Source organism: Panthera tigris, chromosome E1, assembly GCF_018350195.1.
Source record: "Panthera tigris isolate Pti1 chromosome E1, P.tigris_Pti1_mat1.1, whole genome shotgun sequence".
Classification (NCBI taxonomy): Eukaryota; Metazoa; Chordata; class Mammalia; order Carnivora; family Felidae; genus Panthera; species Panthera tigris.
This window is the reverse complement of record NC_056673.1, coordinates 46,166,017-46,180,659: the sequence shown is the minus strand read 5'-3', so window position 1 is coordinate 46,180,659 and position 14,643 is coordinate 46,166,017. Positions and strand designations below refer to the sequence as shown.

Genomic DNA, 14,643 nt, shown 5'->3' with positions numbered 1-14,643 from the left:
TGGTTCCTACGAGGCTGGAACATTTGGGTGATTTCTTTGGTGAATTTTGAAGACGTGGGCTGCTTAGCTGATCTTTTGGGTCATGGACTTCATTTTCGGGGCTCCCTTTGCCTGTAACTTGGACTGTGGAATAATAAGAGTGCTTAAACAGCTTCTCTGTAAGAATCTTTTAATTATTCGAAGTGAGTTGAAGCAACTAAGATTATAAAGAAACCAGAGATTCAGAAGCATTTGTAAGAAAATATCAACCTGTTCACTTTTGAGATCCTACAGAAGATGGAGAGAATCCAGACGTTGGAAGGGTCGATACTAACACTTGAGTTCATTATTTAAAATCTACCCTCTTGACCTTAAGAATGACTGCTTTTCCCTACACATATACACATACTCTTCCTGGCACTCTGGAACTCCAGAGGATTTTAAAAAGCAAATACCCTCTTTCCTTAGGGCAATCCTATGGTTGATAGGACTTGATACAAAAGCTTGCTTCGTGGCCTTCTAGCATGCCACCTGAGGTAACATTTTTCTTTAGAAAAAAGTTCTAAGCCCTTTGAAAAGTAGTTGCCACTGAAAGTTGGTATGCCATCACCTAAAAGACAATCAGTTAATGACTGTGTTTTATGTCCCTGTCAGATGCAGCACGATTTCCTATTTGCTGTGTAGACATGGGGAAGTTTCTCTAGGAGAACTCGGGATTTATGTTCAGTAGTTGAGGGCTGTTAAGGAGGACAGGTGGGATGCCTTCTCTGCACTGCAAGAACTTTGTCTCTCCATTGGTCAAGACTTGGGTCCTGTCTGATGTCTACACCTTCCCTAATGTAGTGGTTTCTCCACTGGTGGTTGTTTTGCCCACGAGGGGACATTTAGCGATGTCTGGAGGCAATTTTTATTATCATGACTGGGGGAAACATGCTGTTGGCACCTAGAAGGCTCAGACCAGGGTGCTGCTAAACATTGTATGGTGCATAGGACAGCCCCCACCACAAAGAATTACCTAGTCCAAAATGTCAGTAGTGCTTAGGTTTGGAAACTCTGGTCTAGAGTAAGGTGAACGAAGAACCACAGAGGTTTTGTCTATGAAGGAGCAAAATTTATACTAACATCTGTGTCCTTCATTTAAAGGTATGTTGGGGGTCATCGAACAAGCAAGATTATGAGGTTTGTTGATAAAATTACCAAGTCAAAATATTTCCAAAAAGCAACAGAGACAGAGTTCATTAAAAAGAAGATTGAAGAAGTCTCCAATACCCCCCTGCTGCTCACTGTGGAAGTGCAAGAATGTAGAGGAACCCTGGCGGTCAACATTCCACCTCCCCCGACTGACCGAATATGGTGCGTACAACCTGTTGCGTGGCCATAAAAATCCAGCCTGCGTACCCTTGACATTGTGGAAAATGCCCTCTGGGCAGAAGCACTTACACACGTTTTTCATGGAACCTTAATGTTTGTCACAAATCCAATTCTCCTTTCTTCTGTGAACGGTTCATTCACATTTAAAGCTTCATCTTCACATGTTTCTATTCTCGGTCTTCCTCCTCTCTAAAGCCAGTTCTTTCCACCAGTTAGAAGAGCTGCCCTCTGTAGAGCTCTTACTCTCTGCCTGGCCTGGGGTGTAAGTGCCTCACAACATCCTGCGGAGATAGGTACCACTGTTACCCCTGCTTTACAGAGGGGGATCACGCGTTCCGCAGAGGCTGAGGTGCTTAGGGAAGGCTCCCTGGGTTAGAGCGAGGTGTTAAGGAGTCAGAACCTATGCACTTGGTTACTGTGGGAGGAGGTCTATCCGAGGAGTTGTCATCGAATGAACTAGTGGCCCTCAAATCAAACTGCACATCACAGTCACCTGGAGACTTGTTAAAAACGGAGATGCACCCAGCCCCCAGGATCCATAGCATGGAGAACTAAGCCAGGATTGAGAACCGGTGAAATGTCCTATTCATGGATCCAGCAGAAGAACATCACTATCTGTGAACTCCAGTTTAAAATTGACATTCTGGGGGCGCCTGGGTGGCTCAGTCGCTTGAGCCTCTGACTTTGGCTCAGGTCATGATCTCGCAGTTCTCGAGTTTGAGACCTGCGTTGGGCTCTGTGCTGACAGCTCAGAGCCTGGAGCCCACTTTGGATTCTGTGTCTTCCTCTCTCTGTGCTCCTCCCCTGCTCACCCTCTGTCTCTCTGTCTCTCAAAAATAAATAAACATTAAAAAAAAATTTTAAAGATTTATCAGAAAATTTTTTGAATTGACCATTTGATGAGGATGCTGGTATTTCCCAGTAAAAACTTTAAAATACCTTTTTAGGTTTTATTTTTAAATAATTTTTTAAGTGTATTTCTTTATTTTGACACACAGAGAGAGAGAGAGAGAGAGAGAGCACACCCATGAGCAGGGGAGGGGCAGAGACAGGAGAGAGAGAATCCCAAGCAGCCTCCGCACTCCGTGCATGAGCCCAATACAGGGCTCGATCTCACTACCACGAGGTCATGACCTGAGCCAAAATCGAGAGTTGGATGCTTAACTGACTGAGCCGCCCAGGCACCCCTAGATTTTATTTCTAGAGAATAATATTCCATTGTAAAAAAAAAAAAAAAAAAGGAACAAATGAAAAAAAAAAAAAAGAGAGGAGTAAAAAAGCCTATAATCTTATCATCCCAAAATAACCACTGTTAATATCTTACTGTACAGTCTTCCAAACCTAAGAAAAAAAAAATTTTAATAGTAAGAGTTGATACAACATACCTTCACTTATGTAATTTCATGCTTTAAGATGTATCGGTTATAGATGCCACTGCTCAGTGGAAGATGAAATTAAAGGCTTCTGGGATAGTGCTACCCAGTACATTTGTTATTAATCCACAGATAAGTATAGAGCTTGAGAGTGTTTAGATATGTTTATAGCAATTTGATGTTTTTGTTGTAGTTTTTAAAACATTGGTCCATGCCAGGTGGAAGTTTTTAGGTAGTTTGATAGCACACAGTCTCTTGTCTGGATCCTTTACCAACAGTGTGAGTGCCAGTCAGGTCCACTGGGAAGCCTTAATAAGCATGCTGTAGAGGATGGAATGAAAAAGCAGGTTATAGAATGTTCTCTGTTTACATATGCATATTAAGAGTATGGGGGAAATTGACCCCGCTTCTCTCAGTGGTCCTGTCTTGGGGATAAGATTGTGAGAGAGGCAGTATCTTTCACTTTCTACTTAATACATATGTATATTTTGGGTTTTGTAATGCACATACACTATCTTTATTAAAACAGAAACAAAAGAGATCCTTGCCATTTCAGGAGAAGCAAAAGACCAGAAAACAACGCCCAGGTCACAGACTTTTCCAGTGGTGCTTCCTGGCTCTCCCAGTTTGTCAGAACTGTTCTCAGATCATCACAGCCCTACACTTGGTCCAGGGACGTGGGAGCTCGCAATTCCTATTTGCTGCCTTGAATCATTTTTAGAGGGGGTGTTCAGAGTAAGAGAACATTCACATGGGGAGAAGCCCTGGGTACATGAAGAATGTTTGCTGTTGGTACTTGTCTACTTCCTTGTCTGCCTCTCAATGCAGTTGTTTGCTACTTGTCTTCTCCAAAAAGGTATGGTTTCCGGAAGCCACCATATGTAGAGCTGAAAGCTCGGCCAAAACTTGGAGAGAGAGAAGTGACTCTAGTTCATGTGACAGACTGGATAGAGAAGAAACTGGAACAGGAGTTTCAGGTAAACGTGTGGTATCGTCTGGTGTGTGTTTCACACGAGTCTCAAAGCTCAGGGCAGAACAGAGGTTCTGAATTTCATTTGGGTCAGGATCCTCTTTCGAGAATCTAATGAAAGCTATGGACCCTCATCCCAGGAAAGTACGTGTTACGATCAGACAGGCATAACATCTTAGGTATGATTTCAGAAACCCGGAGCCTCAGCCACAGAACCCTGTTAAGTAGTTCAGAGGAAACCCGAAAGTTGGGTCCACTAAGCCAGAGCTCATTCTCCAAGCCTGTTTTCTGCTTTCTGCCACCAAAGGAAATAATGTAGCCGAGGCCTTGGGATGAGCTATATCTACCAAATTTTTATCAGATATTCGAGGTCTGTCAACGTTTTATGGATTAGCAAACAATTTACTTTGAAATAAACGTCACCGTTTGAAGGAGACCCGTATTTTTGCAGTGGTATGTTTTGAGATACCGCCTTTGAAAAATTATGTTTTTATTTAAAAGCTATGGATTAGGGGCACCTGGGTGGCTCAGTTGGTTAAGTGTCCAATTTTTTTATTTAAATGTTTATTTATTTTTGAGACAGAGCGAGACAGAGTATGAATGGGGGAGGGGCAGAGAGAGAGGGAGACACAGAATCTGAAGCAGGCTCCAGGCTCCAAGCCGTCAGCACAGAGCCCGATGCGGGGCTTGAACTCACAGACCGTGAGATCATGACCTGAGCCGAAGTCGGACGCTCAACCGACGGATCCACCCAGGCGCCCCAAGTGTCCAATTTTTGATTTCAGCTCAGGTCATGATCTCACGATTTGTGAGATCAAGCCCCGAGTCAGGCTCCGTGCTGATAGCACAGAGCCTTCTTAAGATTCTCTCTCTCTCCCTTTCTCTCTGCCCCTTCCCGGCTCGCATGTGGTGCGTGTTCTGTCTCTCTCTGTCTCTCTCTGTCTCTCTCTGTCTCTCTCTCTCTCTCTCTCTCAAATGAATAAACAAAAGCTATGGATTAACTTTAACTGAAAACCAACTTCTGGGAAGCTCAATATTATCACCAAGCAGAAAAGTAGTTTGAACCTAGTGAGAGGAAAGGCAACCTTTAGGGTTTTTTTTTTTTTTCTTTTCCCTAGAACCTACAATAGGAATTAGAGTGGGTTATCTCTTTCAGGGGTATTGCGGTACAAGGGGGAAAGAAAGGCCAAGGGTCAGAGATTGGCTCCTGGTATTTTTGAGGCAAGTTGGGAAGTTGACAGGTGACTGTTACACCCTCCCATAGCCACCTTTTTTTGCTTTTGTAAGAGGGCATTACTGAAGACTGAATGCATTGCCAGGATTCACTTGCATAAAATTAGTTCATAAACATGATAGTCAAAGTACCATCATTATCAATCACTGATGATCCTTCACGTGTTCATTATGGTAGAATTTCTTTCATATATAGCTTTGTCTGGTTCTGGTGTGAAAAAAAAATTAGCTTACATTTTTTTGCTAGAGTTTAAGTGAATAAACTTACTTGGAATATGTGTTCTGGACATAGTAATTTGGAAATATGAGCAACTTAAGCCAGTCCTCTTAAAGTAATGGTGTTAAATATTTATGAACTCATGAGTAGTTTTATTATATGTACATGAAGTCAAAGGCTGCTTCTGCCTCAGACCTGTGTTCATGCACTGTGATTCCTCAACTATTTAAATGTGGCAGAGGAATTAGTTTAGAATGTGCACGAAAAGTTGGTTCATATGTACATTTAAAACTTATCTGAAACCTAAAATTATCAGAACAGAGTAGGGCAACAGCCCGAGGAACCCGAGCATCCTTCCACACGGCTATTCTTTAATTTCTTTCTACAGAAGGTTTTTGTCATGCCAAACATGGATGATGTCTATATCCCCATAATGCACTCAGCCATGGACCCTCGCTCCGCTTCCTGCCTCCTCAAAGACCCACTTGTGGAGGCTGCTGACCAGCTGTGATGGGTGAAGATCTGACCTTCCCAGTATTACGAGATCTGGCTCAAAGTGTGGGGTTCTTGGCTGCTATCTGCGCTGTAGCACTGGTCTGCCCTTGTGCCACAGCTTCTGCCCTCTGCCTGCCGGCGCCCATTCCACTGTGCGGTGTCATTCCACGCATCCGGGAACTGGTGTCTGCACTGCCTGCTGCAAAGCTTTGACTCAGCAAAGGGACTGTGGAAGAATGACCACGGTGGATCCAGAGGTGACAGGTGACTCACACCATGGCTCCAGTGTTTGTGGCAGCGAGAGCACAGTGCGAGCAAAGCTTACTTGCCCCGACTCCTCCAAAGCTTTTCCTCAGGCAGCCAGTGCACAATGGAACGTTTTTGCACTTCTAGTCCATAGGTGATACAGCTCTCCACGCTTCCAGAGAATGTTCAGGAACGTGAGCGGGGTGGGGAGTGGAACTTTGTGAACCATTTCACTGATAAAGAGATACGCGTAGCAACTTACCTTTCCTATTAAATTGTGCGTTTTGGAAGCAAGTAGCCATAGAACATACACACACACTAACATCCTATCAGCTGGGGTGGGGACAGCGAGATTTATGTGAAATCAGGCAAAGCCATGAGATCAAACCATCCCAAGCCTTCTACCACTGAGGTACAATCACCTGGTTTCTAACTAATCCCAAATGTTTTCCTGAGACATGAGGGTATGTGAAAATGGCAAATACTGCACATAAAGAATTGGGGTAGGGGGTGGAAAGCCAGAGCAATGTCTATCTGGCACTTCCTACGTGCTCTGTGCTTTCTACAGGCCGTCTAAATGCTTTGTTAAATCTAACTGGTTCGGGAGGTTTTGAGGTTATGGGCAGTTTCCTCTTCTGACAGCCAAAGGTGAGAACTCTCTACCACCTTTGAGAGTTGAGACCAAGTTTTGCTCAACATTAAACACTACGTTAGCTCAGAACTCACGTGACCTTTCTTTAACGTTGCCAATCTTATTTTGTGCATTTGTGTCAGAAGGTCTTAGTTTACAAGTTTGGGGGCTCCCTAGTTGTATCATTTGCTTTGAGAAGTACGCTTAAAACACAATTTTTTATTGTTTAAAAGCTGCATTCAACATCAGAACTACCATGGGTAACTTTTGATGACTTACATCTGTGGACAAAGCTAATCGTGGTTTTTTAAACAGCACCTTGCCTGAACCTGACTTTAAAGAAATTAATATATTGAAAAAATATATCTGAACCCTTGACTACTTTAATCGCACCATTAAAACATTTGACTTAAATTATTTGATCATGCCAGTCGGTGTACTGTTCTGATTTCTCATTGTGTAGGCCGATTTGCCTGTCAGTCTTGTTCACTGGTCTATTAGAATTTTTGTGCAATAACTAAAGGCAAAGGACTAGATGCACTACTGTGTAGATTACACGAGTCCCCTGTTGCACTTAACCCAATAGTATGTGGGGATTTACAGTCGCTTGCGTTGTTTCACAAAATAAATCTCTCAATGTCAAATACTAGATAAGCATCTAAGTTATTTCTACTGAATCCTTTTTAGGTAACAGGGAGACAATTAAGCAGTGGGTACAGGCCACTTGGGTCACTCAGCTGCCAAAGCAGCTTCGATTTCCTGGTGACCACCAGGCAGGTTTTCTAAACTGCAAGGCGGTCCTCACCACACCAAGGGAGCGGGGTGCCCGGCTGGCAAAGTAGGTAGAGCATGTGACTCGATTTCGGGGGTCGTAAGCTCTAGCTTCACCTTCAGTGCAGATTACTTAAAATCTTTAGAACAAAATCTCCCTCTCCTGAGGCAGACCCTCAACAGTCTAGCAATCCTGTTAACTTGGGGACCCCTGCGGTTATTACGGCCAAAGCAGTTGATACACTGCACTTGTGCATCCTCGGCCTTCAACATGTGCTGCCTTGTACTACGAACTGATGCACATTTCCCCCAAACCCGGGGGACATCGCTACTCCCCTATCTGGACCCGGGAGGAGTGTGCGTTTACTTAGGTGCCTGCCGTGCCCGGCAATGCAGAAAATCGAAATTCTCTTCCCAACGACCTTCTTGAGGCTAACTGGGACACATTAATTTGTCCAAGCTTTTATTCCCATGCTTGGTACAGTATCCAAATAAGCAGTTGGCCCTAAATGGTAGTTATGCTCAAATAGATCACTGCCACACCTCAGCCAGGTGAATTATTCTTGCACCATCAGGACCGAAACCAGTTCCTGTCAAGTACACCGCGGTCCTTAAACTGCTCAAGGCCACATACTCCCCTCCCTTCGGCCCCCCCCCCCCCCCAACGCCGCGGTTAACCTGCAGGTCCCGATAATCACGGAGAGGACAGGACTTCCACAAAAGAACTAGGAATGTGCGGGAAACGGAGTAGCGGGGCCTATAGGATCCCCGTAGTCTCTCCAGGACACTTCCCACAACGTCGCCTACCCCCTTGCAGGCGGGTGCGGACGTGTGGCTCGCGGTTAAAAGGGCCGCCGGCGGAGGACCGCGCGGCCCCAGTTATGCGCAAGCGCGTGCTCTGGCGCTGCAGCCTGACCCCCGGCGCCACGCGCAGGCGCAGCGGGGGCTCAAAGGCAGCGCGTCGCGAAAAGAAACACCAAGACTGGGGCTGGGATCAAACCATTTTATTCAAAGGCTTCGGGGAAAGGGCGAAGGGGAGTAGAAGGTGATCTACGTTCTCGGCCCGGCAGGAATCTGCAAGAACGATAGCAGTGGGTTAGAGGACATGCGCCCGCAGGTCCGTTCCCTCCCCGCCGCCGCCGCGGAGGCTCGGCTCAGACTGTAGTTCGCATCACCCGCGTCAGCAGTCTAACACGTGCTTTTTTTGGCATGTCATCACTGCAGGGCGCCCGCGACCCACCCGGCTCCAGGGCCCGGAGACCCGGGCCTAGGCGCCAGGACCCACCACAAACAGAGCCTCACCTCTCGAACCTCACAGTCGCCGAAAGACTGAGCGCTTCCCCGCGGAGCCTACTTAAAGGAGCTGACAGGAGGCTGTTGGGCGGGCTTTACCAGCATTAACCAATAGCAAGTCAGACTTCCGGTCACGTGCCAATAAGGTCGCCTGGGGCTCTTCTGCGCTCGCTGAGTCCTCCAGAGTGTAGAGTGGTCACTTGCTAACCATAGAGATAGGAGTGAAAGAAAGACCGAGAGTCCTGCAGCGTCCGTAAATTCTGGATTTCTTTCCGAGTCTACGTCGCTGGCTTGTAATTAGCACATCTCGCCACAGTACGCGGAAGGAACGTTTACAAACAGAACCCTACTAATGCGTCACTTGTTTGAGACATCCTGTGCCAGGAGCTAGGCTAAGAGCTGAGCGTATAAAGGTGACAATCTAACCTTGTTCCTGAGTTCAAAGTAACCTGTTTGGGTAAAAAAAAAAAAAAAAAAAAAAAAGCCTATGTTTGAAAGTAGGGTGTGTGCAACCAAATCCTGAATTTGTGAGGAATTTGTTGGATGACCCTCGATTTCAGGAAAATAGGAATATTCAAAAAAGCTGTCGTGAGGATTAAATGGATTATTGTCAGTTCCCTGGCACAGGCCGAATGGTAAACAAATAATTGTTTTTAAAGGACTGGTGTGATGTGGAAAACTTATGTGAGTGCAGTGTTTTAATAAATGCTAAAATAACGGCATCTGGGTGGCTCAGTTAGTTAAGCATGGGCTTCAGCTCGGGTCATGATCTCCAGGTTTGTGGGTTCAAGCCCCGAACCTAGCTTTGTGCTGACAGCTCAGAACCTGGAGCCTGCTTCGGATCCTGTGTCTCCCTCTCTGTCTCTGTCTCTCTCAAAAATAAACATTGAAAAAAAATTTTTTAAAGAAATTTTTAAAGAAGTAAATAAATGATAAATGGTAAAATAGAGCTGTGAACAGCCTACTGTGGAAGCTCAAAGGAGAGAATGCCGAACTTTGGGAAAATTAAAAATGGCTCTAAATATTGAACTCACATTGAAGGCAGGCACACTATTCACTACAGTTCACCCTTGAACAGGGAAGGGGGTGGAGGAGGTGTTAAGGGTACCCACCACACAGCAGTGGAAAATTCCTGACTAAATTATGAGTCCCCCAAAGCTTAACTACTAATAGCTTGCTGTTGACAGAAGGCTTATGGATAACATAAACAGCTAATTAGCACATATTTTGTGTGTTATAGGTATCATATACTATATTCTTACAACAAAGTAAGCTAGAGGAAAGAAAATACAAAGAAAATCCTAAGGAGGACCGGGTGCCTGTCTCAGTAGAGCATGTGACTCTTGATCTCAGGGTCATGAGTTCAAGCCCCACCTTGGCGGCGGAGCCTCCCTAAAAAAAAAAAAAAAAAAATCATAAAGAGAAAAATACATTGACAGTGCTCTATTGTATTTATTGGAAAAAAAACCCACAAATAAGTGCACCCACGCAGTTGAAACTCATGTTGTTCCAGGGTCCACTGTAGCGGAGAATAAGAATATGGCCTTGCCCCCTAAAAGTCTGATTTATCAGGAGAGAGAACAGTAACCAGACAGTCACAATATCTGGTTATCTTTATTTCCTTTATGTTCCCTTTGAGAATTGTTTTCCTTTTTTCCTCCTAACATAATAAGGAAAATGTAATAAGAAAAGCATTTCAACCTGAGTTTGTAGTTGAATGGTGCTCTTATTTTCATTATTTTCTACATAGACTTTAGCTAAATTGAAAAATTCCTCTTTGACCCAAAGTAATAATTATTTTGGCAAGTGGTTTATAACTTCTATGTGGTTATTTTTATCGCTGCTTAAATTTTTGTTACTATTTTCAGCAGTTATTACAATTGTGATACAGTTTCTACATTGGGAAATGAGTCAAAGTTTTCTTTGTGGCCTAGAATGTGATCTGTTTTTACAAATGTTCCACAGATTCTTGAAACGAAGATGTTTTCACTAGCATGTACAAACATGGACGTGAAATATTTATTAATGCAACATTAACTGTGTTGTAATTACACTGACCAAATGTCTGTTTTATACTTGATCGGGAGTATATGTGCTGTCATTGACTGATAGCGATGTGTTAAGATTATGCTTCAAGTACGAAATGCTGGGGAGGATGCAAAGCAACAGGAACTTTGCTCCATTACTACTTGGGAATGTAAACTAGTTACTTCCATTTTGGAAAAGAATTTGGACAGTTTCTTATAATTTACCCAAGAGAAATGAAATTTTATGTTCACACAAAATCCTGTACACAAATGCTTATAGTAACATTATTCATAACCCTTCCAAAGTAGAACCGCCCAAAAGCCCTTCAATGGGTGAATCTTAAGCAACTGTGGTACATCCATACAACTGAATGCCACCCAGCAATAAAGTACGATGGAGTACTGATACGTGCAACCCTTGAAAGAATCTCGCAGGCGAGGGGCGCCTGGGTGGCGCAGTCGGTTAAGCGTCCGACTTCAGCCAGGTCACGATCTCGCGGTCCGTGAGTTCGAGCCCCGCGTCGGGCTCTGGGCTGATGGCTCGGAGCCTGGAACCTGTTTCCGATTCTGTGCGTCCCTCTCTCTCTGCCCCTCCCCCGTTCATGCTCTGTCTCTCTCTGTCCCAAAAATAAATAAAAAACGTTGAAAAAAAAAATTAAAAAAAAAAAGAATCTCGCAGGCGTGATGCTGAGTGAAAGGAGCCAGGCTCAACAAGATGCTATGATTCTGTTTATACGATACTCCAGAAAAGAGAAAACTATAGGAACCAAAAACAGATAAAAGATGTTCCAGGAATTGGAGGTGTGGGAGCGTTTGACTACAAAGGTGCAGCATGAGTGCTTTTTGAGGGTGATAGATCTGCTCTGGTTTTTGTTAGTGTTTTGTTTTCACAAATAGGTACGTTTGTGTGGCCTCCCCCACAATCAAGACACACAACATTCTCGTCACTCCAAAACGCTTCTCTCCTGCCTCTTTGTAGTCAGTACCCACCCCTTTCAATCACTGGCCCAGGCAAACACTGATCCATGTCTGTTATTACAGAATAGCTTTGCCTGTTTTTGGTGTTCTTGTAAATGGATTCAGTTTGTGATCTTTTGCCATCGGACTTCTGTCACTTAACCTAATGTTTTTGGGTCCATCCTCAAATACTGATATTGATATCGTATCAGTAGTGCCTTCCTTTTTGTTGCTCAGTAGGATTTCATTGGACGAATATGCCAGTTTGTTTTTCCATTCACATGTGTACAGGATTTGAGTCGTCTCCAGTTTGGGGCTATTATAAATAAAGTGGTTACAAACATGAGTGTAGAAGTCTTTTTATGGACATTCATTTGCATTTCTTTTTAGGAAGAAATTTTAGGAACGGAATTATTAGATCATCTGATAAGCATATATCTTTAACCTTCTAAGAAACTACTGGGGGCACCTGGGTGGCTCAGTTAAGCATCCGACTCTTGATTTTGGCTCAGGTCACCATCTTGCAGTTCCTGGAATAGGGCCCTGTGTCGGGCTCTGTCCTCACAGCGCGGAGCCTGCTTGGGATTCTCTCTCTCCTCGCTCTGCCCCTTCCCCAAGTGCACATGCATGCTCTCTCTCAAAATAAATAAATAAACATTTTTCTTTTTTTAAAAAAGAAACTGCCAATCTATTTTCCAAAGTGGCTGTACCATTTCACACTCCCACCAGCAATGCATGAGCGATCTCGTTATTTCAAATCCTAGTCAGCACTGGGTATTGTCACTGTTTCTAATGTTAGCCATTTTAGTAGATATGTGGTGATAGCTCGTTGTGGTTTTAATTTACATTTTTGTGATGACCAAAGATGTTGACAGTCTTTGCATATGACCATTACTGTATCTTTTTGTCAAGTGTTCAGATATTTTGCCCACTTTTTTTTTAACATAAAATAATTACTTTTATTTAAATTTTAGTTAACATACAGTGCAATTCTGGTTTCAGGAGTAGAATTCAGTGACTCATCACTTACAAACAATACCCAGTGCTCATCACAAGTGCCCTCCTTAGTATCCATCACCCATCTAGCCCATCTCCCACCCTCCTCCCTCCATCAACTTTAAGTTTGTTCTCTACTAAAATAAAACTCTTCTTTGGTTTAGAAGACACAGCTTGATAAAGTCAAATGAGTTTAATGGTTCATTTGTTTTGGGGCAAATCAGCTTCAGAAGACTTTTTGCCCGCTTTTAAAAGTGTTTTCTTATTAATGAGTTATATGAGTTCTTTCGATCCTTTTTCACATATGCGTATTGTGAACATTTGCCTTTTTATTTTCCCAACAGTGTCTTTCAAAGAGGAGGCTTTTTAAATTTTGATGAAATACAATTTATCACTGGTGGGTTTTAAGCAAAAGAGTGACAGGTGGACTTCAAACCCCTTGTGACATTCCACAGTCCAGATTTATCTCCCCCTTAAGAATGACATGAGCTACTAACAATGGCATGCCTACCACAGGCAAAGGCACTCGACAAATTTTAGCTCTAATTCTCGGGACAGTCCTGAAAGGTAGGGAATGTTATTTCTGGTTTTTAGCTCTAATTCCTGGAGCAATCAGAACCAGGGCTCGGAGAGGTTGAGTAATTTGTTTATACTTGCACAATTAATAGATGGCTAAGCAGAGCTGGGATTTGAACTCATAACAATATGATTTCAAACCTTCTACTCTTTGGTCACTATAGCATGCAATCTCCTAAGGGCCACCCTCTGTTTTAGTGAAAACCATTTCTTGTTCTCTGAGAAGATTGAGTTCATCCAACATTTATACCTACACACCTCACTGTTGAGAGAGGATTACTAACCTCCCATACTATGAACCACCCAGTGAACCAAGGGAGCAGGAGCCAGAGGGGCAGTGGGGAGTCCTAACCCAGAACAGTAGGTGGGCCCAGAAGTTGTACAGAAGACGTGAGACCCAAGCCCCCAGGAAGAGAGTCAAGAGTACTGTCTGGAGGGGCCTGAAGTCAGTGTGGAGCAAGTCCTGGTAAATAAGAAAGACACCAGCATATGGGGGTTGAAAGAGAAGACAGAGAACACCGTCTAGAACAGTCGTCCGGCCAGCATGGTAACTTGCTCAGATGTGGCTGCCATCGGTGTGTATGCGTGGAGGGAGGTGTGATGTGTGGAAGCTGAAAGGAACCCAAATCATCCCGTGTGATTTCCCCCAACTTCCCTCTTCTCCACCTCAACAGAACATAACACCCTTCTCTCTGGTCTCAGAAGATGTGGCCTCTCATTCACTTGCTCTTTCAACAAACATGTTAAAGTCCCCCTTCCGTGCTTGATCCTGTTCTGGGCATGGGCAGCATGAATGGGAAGGAAACGGTCCCTATCGTCAAGTAGCCCACAGTGTAGCTGAGGGTAAAAAGAAAACCCCTACATTTTATCCCTCTTTAAATCCCCTTCAGCCACAGTCTTCCTCAGAGTGTAGGTGCTGGTAGGGAAGAGAAAAGGAGAAAGAAAACCGCTTTACTGATGGTTGGCCATGGGCCGGGTGTGGTCATACGCAATGTTGATTTAGTCCTCCTAGAAATACTGAGTCAGCATTTTAATCAGGGTTTATTGGTTTTGAGGGATGAACCCAACTCGAAGTAGCCGACTGGCCTGGAACATCGAAGGTGGCTCACCTAGATGGCTCACAGCTGGTGCTGGCCCGCAGGGAGCTCAGCTGGAGATGTTACTTAGAACAACTCCATTCTCCGTGTGCCCTGACTGTGGCTTGGGGTTCTCCCAACATAGCAACTAGGCTCCCAGAAGGAGTATCCCCAAAGTAAGTGTTCTAAGAGGAAGGAAACGGAAGCTGCCAGTCCTCTTAAACCCGGGCTGGGAAGTCCCTGAATGTCACTTCTGGTGAAAACCAGTCACAGAGCCAGCCTAGATTCGAAGGAGGAGAAACAGCTCTTAATTAATTAGTTTTTTTTTTTTTGGCTTACTTATTTTTTAAGATTTTTAAATTTTATTTGAGAGAGAGAGTGCAAGTGAGTGAGGGGCAGAGAGAGAGAATCCCATGAGGGGCAGAAAGAAAA

The 14,643-nt window shown here is 44.0% G+C and overlaps 1 protein-coding gene, 1 long non-coding RNA gene and 2 other non-coding genes across 8 annotated transcripts in view; 1 reads left to right on the top strand and 3 right to left on the bottom strand.

The window, feature by feature from the left end:
- TEX2 (testis expressed 2) overlaps nt 1-7,164 on the top strand; it is a 105,158-nt gene extending 97,994 nt beyond the window's left edge. For 4 of the 5 annotated variants that reach the window (XM_042967888.1, XM_042967890.1, XM_042967891.1 and 1 more), the window contains 3 exons: nt 1,123-1,332; nt 3,580-3,700; nt 5,532-7,164. In XM_042967888.1, coding sequence (XP_042823822.1) covers nt 1,123-1,332; nt 3,580-3,700; nt 5,532-5,654 — 454 coding nt within the window. In that variant the 3' untranslated portion in view covers nt 5,655-7,164. Of the gene's footprint in view, nt 1-1,122; nt 1,333-3,579; nt 3,701-5,531 lie in introns of those variants that run through there. The other variant, XM_042967892.1, reaches the window with a different exon arrangement.
- On the bottom strand, nt 1,339-8,582 carry LOC122233782. The gene is made up of 3 exons (XR_006211506.1): nt 7,965-8,582; nt 2,736-3,044; nt 1,339-1,631 (listed from the first exon to the last, which is right to left on the bottom strand). It is a non-coding gene; the product is annotated as an uncharacterized LOC122233782 (long non-coding RNA).
- On the bottom strand, nt 8,114-8,246 carry LOC122233871. The gene has a single exon (XR_006211596.1). It is a non-coding gene; the product is annotated as a small nucleolar RNA SNORA76 (small nucleolar RNA).
- LOC122233850 lies at nt 8,439-8,508 on the bottom strand. The gene has a single exon (XR_006211575.1). It is a non-coding gene; the product is annotated as a small nucleolar RNA SNORD104 (small nucleolar RNA).
- Nucleotides 8,583-14,643: the final 6,061 nt, after the last annotated feature.